The 7,313-nt window shown below is 36.7% G+C and overlaps 1 protein-coding gene across 6 annotated transcripts in view; it reads right to left on the bottom strand.

The window, feature by feature from the left end:
- Nucleotides 1-7,313, bottom strand: part of SON (SON DNA and RNA binding protein) — a 38,819-nt gene that overhangs the window by 11,104 nt on the left and 20,402 nt on the right. For 4 of the 6 annotated variants that reach the window (XR_004842307.1, XR_004842308.1, XM_035896524.1 and 1 more), the window contains exons 6-7: nt 3,088-3,198; nt 2,571-2,687 (exon numbers count right to left, since the gene is read on the bottom strand). Coding sequence is in view for 2 of the 6 variants with exons in the window: in XM_035896524.1 (XP_035752417.1) it covers nt 2,571-2,687; nt 3,088-3,198 (228 nt within the window). In the remaining 4 variants the exon portion in view is untranslated. Of the gene's footprint in view, nt 1-2,570; nt 2,688-3,087; nt 3,199-3,740; nt 3,855-4,905; nt 5,142-7,313 lie in introns of those variants that run through there. The other 2 variants (XR_004842309.1, XR_004842310.1) reach the window with 2 other exon arrangements.

Below are 7,313 nucleotides of genomic sequence, written 5' to 3'. Positions count from 1 at the left end.
TTTGTTACATCTATCTAGTTTTGTGATTACCTCTGTACAATGCCTGTACGTGTTCTAATTCTTTGTTTAATGACACACAAACAACTAGCCGACATGGGCTCTGTTTCTGCTAAACAGCACACATCCACAAGTCCTCTTACGGCAATTGCTTATGGCAATCTCCCAAGCAAAATATCTTCAGTAAACAACATCTTCAGTCAGAAGCATGCATTAATTTACACATACAACATACCCTAACAAACTCCACAGCCCTACTAGCAGATGAAAAGTTAAAAAAATACTAGGGATTTTTAATGGTAAAATGCATTTTCTTAGGACAAAAAAGGGAGTACAAGTCTGACTTCTCAGTGCTACATTGCGTAATTAACAGGAACTAAGTTACACAACTTCAAGTGCCTAAGTGAAATACAACCTGTACTTTGCATTTCATGGTTGGTTTGCATTCATGTCACTGAGAAAGATAACATGCATTCATAACCCATTATCCCTACTTCACTTTTTTCTGCGAAATCATTCTCTAACCACAGGATGTGACTCCACATTAAGTTCAACAAAACTAAGTTTTGTAAAGGCTTTCACAGGCCCCACCATTCCTAAAAAAAAAAACCCCACACAGGGCGAGTCTTGTGTAGCCCCTAATGTATTTTGTAGAGGGCGCACGACTGTAACTACTTGTCATCTCATGAGTTTGATGGCAATGTGCGTGCAAATATGGAACCTGGAAAGAGCAAAAGAAGTCAAGCTGAGGAATGCCAGAGCAGGAAGGAGGACTGTGTCCTCATCTTCTTCACCCAAGAACTCCTGTTTCCAGTAGCAGCCTCCTTTCTGACAAATCACATGATGCTTGCTAGGGAGGACACCTGCTACTGCAAACCACTACATTTTTACACCTATGGGAAGGACAAAAGTGCTTCTGCTGGCTCACTTTTATTTCTGGATTCAACAAAGTGTTCCAATATGCTTCTGCTCCTCACATCAGTCATGTCCACAAGCCAGAGACCAGACTCTTCTCTCGTTTTCTCCCTATAAAGCGTTTTGTTGGTTTTTTGGTGTTTTGTTTGTTGTTGGCAGGTTTTTTTAGAGCAGATCACAGAGTGAAGTTAAAAGACAGAGGAAAAACACACTTGCCTTCTCTACTTAATTTTTGTTAGTGGACACTCCTGTTACTGTAAGGCGCAGAAGACCACCACAGAACCTCAAGGCATAAAAATTGGGTGGGAAGAGGTGGCTTGGGAAAGAGATGGATGATCAGATATGCTCCCTTTCTGTTGCCTTGGAAACCCACTCAAGGTACGCAGAAAGGGAGAACACTCCTGGGCTTGCTGATCTCTTTCACAAGCCTTGTGGTGGAAAAGCCCTCCTTTTCTCACCAATACATCCCAGCTGAGTACTTTATATTTTTAAGTTCCTCTACCAGGGACAATTACTATAATCAAAGTCAACATTTTCTTAAAATCTCAAAAGCTAGTAATTGTTAAAATAAGACTTTATCATCTACGCTCTGTATTAATACTGAAGAGCCCAAAAGATTCCCATCTAGCACATAACTTGGATCTCTGTGTTGCCTGGCTCTCTGTATTGCTTGGCTATATAAAGTGGAAAAACAAGTTAGTGAACCCTGGCAAAAATATTTCTATTTTTAGGATAATTCCAGACTTTTGTGTTCAGTTTACACCAAGTTTTATGGAAAATTCTACCTAAGCCTCAAATCTAACCTTCCCAACTGAGGGTTGTCTTAACATTTCGTTCTGGAAGGATAAGCAGATACAGTGTATACTCAACTACATTACTTGCAAGACTGACTGCCATAACTCATGATTCCTTTTGCCTGAAAGGTGGATATTGCTTGAATTCCTCAGTTCTACTTCTTGAAAGAGAATCAGTTCAGTATTCATTTTCAAAGATGAAGCATGAATTATTAAACTTATAAAACACATGTATGTATGACGCACCACACCCCAAAAGTAAGCCAGTATTACTCTGCAGTAAGACGTAACTATTTCACTGTAGGACGACATTAAACTCATTAACCCAACTGCAACTCCTGGTTTAATACTTGAAATCTTTGGCTCCCAGACAACCCTGGTGATATAAATAGAGGCAAAGTAGCAATCAGATAGAACCAAGTCAAACAAAATGGCAGTTTGGGACTTGGTTCACTGAAGTTGTTGCCAAAACATAGCACTGACTTCAACAACATCAGGATTGAACATTGCCTGATCTGTGCCAGTCCCTTAGAAGTAGTGATGGACCTACCACTGCAACCATACCATATTATGAATGTCATTTCAGTGTAAGGTAACAGTATATATGAACCGATCTGACTCAAATACCAGACGCAGCACACCTTATCGAAGTACTCTATATCATGAGCAACACCTTAATGCACAACAAAATGGACACAGCAGCAGCAAGTATCTAAATCCATCAAAGATAATAATTTAACTCAACCTGTTGTATTTGACACATGCATTACCATAGGTCTTTAAGGCACGTTTTTTGCATTTTCCGCTACTTCCACTGCTATTTAAAATGTGATAGTTAGACAAGTATGTCTGCAGAACTTCTACCTTTCTAATCCATGCTTGGGGACCACTGTTGGTCAGCTCATCCGAGGACAGTATCTGTGCTCCAGTACTTCCTGTGAACTGGCCAGGTATGGAGTTTGATTGAGCCCAGGCGTCAATCTACAAAATAAAAATCAAATGTAAGACCACAATAAAAATTTGCACATTTTTTCTCTGCAATTCTCTGTTGCTTCTCAGTAATTTTCATAATGATTCCTCACATATGTTCAGTGCTGTGTTGAATAACACTCATTTGCAAGCAGATGCTCCAAAAGCTAAGCATCTTTGTATGTTAACCCTAAAGCCTGAGCTCAAAGTCTAGCAAGTTTATGGTTGACTGTTCGCTCATCTTCAAAATCAGTGTGATGAAGTGCAAAATAAAGGCAGAATTTTAAAACATGCGCCCATAAACTGGGCTTCCAAAAACCTGTACTTAAATACATAAGAAAAATCAGCTGCCAGGAAGGGTAAACGTTTACTTGAAGTTCATCAAAATGCTCATGAAAGAAGTGCAACATACCTGTTCCTGTGCACGATTTAACATGCACATGGCCTCTAAATCAAATGTGTTTTCATTAAGCCTTTTCTGAGCCACTGCTCGATCATTCATAGCTGTAGTTATGTCCACGCCCTAGGAAGAAAAAGATTAATTTTAAAAATACATCAGACCACAATAATATCCATTCAATCTGGAAAAAGATGCTGTAGAATAAATGCTACAAATACTACAAAGTTATTTTACACATTGAATAGTTGTTTTTATATATAAATAGGCAACATGAAAAAAATCCTGGGAGTACTTGTGAAGTATATACAATATGGGCTTTCCTACAGAAATACAAAATCTGAAGTAAAGGTATAAGACCCTGATAATTTAATATCACCTGTACATACAAAATATCAAAAGAATTATCTTCAGAGAACTATTTTGGTCACAAAAAGTTCTGGTGTATAATACTTAAGTAGAGAAGCATATTATTGTTCAACGGAATCTTACTAACCAACAGAATGAAATGTAATTTAGCTAAGATTTTTTAAAAAAAACAAACCAAAAAGCCTTCATACAGAGCTGTTCAAATGAGCACCCTACTACTAAGTCACACTAAAACTTTGAAGTTATATGTATAAAAAAATTATAGCAAGAACAATGTGTATTCCATTAACTTGGTTTTAGTGTTTTACATCTGAATCTTCAGCCTAAAGCTTATTTGCATAAAAGTAAACCCAGGCTGGTAGCTCATAAAACTGACTGTTTTGGAAAGGATAATTTAGATCTGTGCTGCTGAACTAGAAAAAAATGTAAAGAAAAAGAAATTTGAAACTCTCTCACACATACTAATCATTTGGGTAAAAATATGGAGCAAATGAAGAAGCTCAGTGCAAAGCTCCACTGTGTGCAAAACAATCAAGAGAGAAATCCAAAAAACTTGGGAATATAAAGATGTAACAAATTATGGCTAGAATACAGCTCTTTTGTAAAATTACTTGTGCCTTGTTCTTCAGATGATGTGCATTTTATGCATCATTCTATTTTGAAAGCAGAAAAAGAACAGAGCTCAGAAACAAGTGAAATTTCTTTGGAGATGACCATGTGAAGGAGAATGAAAAGGCCAGAACTGTTCGAAGCACAGAAGAAACCCAATAATTAAAACAGCAGGTGGCATACAGACATAAAGTTGATGGTTAATTTTTTTTTTTTATCTGTATTGCAAAAGACTTGTATCTTTTCCTAGTCACTGTGTCATCAACTTAGCCTCTCAAACTATACTAGAATAAAGGGCCAATAGAAGAAACTGAAACTAATTTAAAATTGACTCTGCTGAACAGAAAAATAGTTAATCCACAAAATCCCTGTCATAGGAACCAGGTCAAGAATTTAGTAAATACTGAAAAACAGTAAGAGACAGACATAAATGTCTACAATTGCACAAAATGGAGTAATTATTTTTATACTCTGGCTATTAAATCTTATTTTAAGATGGGGGATTTTTTTTACTGTTTATGACAAAAGGGATTTCCATTGGCAAGTTCATTACTGAAACACCTGGCACTGACCAAGACAGACTTAAAATCCCAGAAGTCCTATGCATCTACAAAACAGACTTCAGTGTTTATTTATTGTCCCAGCTGACAAAAACACAGGTCATAAACAAGGCACAAGAAGAATTAAAATATTTTCCAACAATCACCTAGCATAACAGTCATGTATTTAGAAAAATGTCTGTTTACAATGTACACTTTCTTGTGTTAATAAGTTCCCCTTACATATTTAGAATAATTCTTTCAGGTTTTGTTTGAGAGACTGGTTCAGGAGATAAATAAAAGTTATTCTACTCACCAAAAGCTTCAATCCAGCAATACACATAGGCATGCAAGTAGTCCACTGAAACCACATTGGGACCACTCACATACTTAAACATACATGTGTACTTTAGTGCTTTACCGGACTGGGGCCTATTAGTAGATACCCTGGTTAGTTAGAATTCCCATACACTTTCCCCACATGGTCAGTCACCATTTTGGAGACCATCATGGCTTTGTATTATGTCAAGACACTCGATGGCAGCTTTGGATCTTGAAAAAAAAAAAATATCTGTGCTTGAAGTATGAAAAGTTATTATTTAGTCAAGTAAAACAATTTCAAGTTCAGCATGCTACTCTCTCAGTAAGAGTTCTGCCTTTCCAATCCTGACTTCTAATAACATTTGTCCCCACAGACACAAGTCACAAATATCGAAGAAGACACCGACAATAGCAAGCAGGCACTTCTGACGTACTTCGTAGGTCCACCGATACACCAAATGCGTTTACTACATTTTCAGATCACGACAGCTTCTCTGCATAATGTCACTCCAAACTTAAATACAACACTTGACATTTTCAGATCACGACAGCTTCTCTGCATAATAGTCACCTGTGTATACTCCAAACTTAAATACAACACTTCAACTCGATACATTCAAACTTTCAAATACAGCTTCTTTCTCACATGCTTCTCTAGCTTATAGAGACTGCTGATACTTCAGATTACTCAAGACTTTTTCCTCCATCCCCTACCACCACAAATAACTATATTAAGAGCATGTTTTATTAAAACAATTCATAATATATTAGCAGGGCCATTTCAGATTGCTTATTCCCGTAACTAATTCTGTGACTTGAATAAAAAAACATAACAATAAAAACAATTATGTATTTTTTAATGTCAGTATAGACTTGCATCAGAATTGTCACAATCAGATTTCAAAATGAGCAACAATGAATGGAGGTAAATTATATGTCAAACTTCCTGAGGATCCAAGCACACTCCCCCACTACCCTACACCAACAGCAAGGGAGCTTATGTGGCTTATTTTGCTCAAAGGAAGCCATTTCATCCACAAGAGTCCTCATACGCATTTAAAAAAGTAAGCAGGGAAGCACTCTGTTACCTTTCAGACTCCCTGGCAAAATATACAGGCATTCTGCTACTGCAAGAGTATTCCTGTGTTTCAAAATTAAGGATTGCCAAACCCAAGGGGATGGTAATGCTCTGCTGTCAGCTAATGACCCTCGAAATCACCCTTAACACAAACCAAGTTAAGGTAAATGCAAATAAAAATATTTATTTACAAAATATAAAAACAGACAACATTGTTACAAGCATTTATAAAGATACACGTGACAGAAAGTAAGTTATGGTTAATATATTTACTCCAATGTCAATTTTTAAGGCCTCTTCTACATAATCAATACACAAACCATCAGTGCTTAGCTAACCCAATTTGTCAGACACAAGCCTAGCGTCACCAGGATGCAGACATCTACAGAGCTCTCCTGAACTACGAGCATATCATTAACTATCTGAAGACTTTTTACCACCTGGTAAAAGCATGGCCAATTGTCAGTATACAATGTTTCTACACTTTGGACTTTTTACATATACACTAGTAACTGGGAATGACATTCTGCACAAACATTTTAGAATGTTTGTCTTAGTGGTTCATGACAAAGACCAAACAGCCGTTACCAGCTACACTGAGGGAACAATGAACTGGGTTGCCTGACTGTGAAACTCTGAGGTATACCCTGAAAATGTCTGTTGAATGAGTTAGATTCACTGTGCTTTTGGTGCTGTAAAGGACACAGAAGAAAATACCTTCTGTGCTTCAGGAACTGAATTGTACAGTCTTAGAACATCCTTGAAAAACAAAACGTACAAGTGGAAAGATTGTTTCATCAGAAATTGATGCCAAGGCTTTTTTGTTTATTTGCTTTGAAAGGTATGAGAACAAGTCTTCAGACGGAGTGAGGTTAACATCAACTTGAAAGAAATTTACATCTGCCTTAAATATTTAATTTACTTAATTACAAAAACCCCACAAAATATCCTTTTGAAGACATTTCAAGGGAAAAACATTCGGTTTTTTTCTTTTCTTTTTAGTTTATTATACACACAATTAGATTTTCCTTTGGAAGGCCACATGGAAGACAACTATGTAACAAAATGTGACTGTAAAGCTAAAAAATTACTAGACACATCCAGATGAAATGGCAGTTTTAGAAACTACTTTCAAATCTATTTTTAATGGATTACATTTCAATGCAATGTTATTGCTCTAAGACTGGAAAGACAATTTTAACTATTATTCAATTTATAATTACAAAAGTCTCAACTCAACTCTGCAGGAACCTGGACAAGGAACTCGCTGTTCATCTTCAAGCAAAAGTTTAAATTCTATTGAGACAAAGAAGTCACTAGTTGAC

The sequence above is a fragment of the Egretta garzetta genome, unplaced genomic scaffold, assembly GCF_000687185.1.
Source record: "Egretta garzetta isolate BGI_Z169 unplaced genomic scaffold, ASM68718v1 scaffold45, whole genome shotgun sequence".
In the NCBI taxonomy this organism is placed as follows: domain Eukaryota; kingdom Metazoa; phylum Chordata; class Aves; order Pelecaniformes; family Ardeidae; genus Egretta; species Egretta garzetta.
This window is presented reverse-complemented; position numbering and strand designations above follow the sequence as displayed.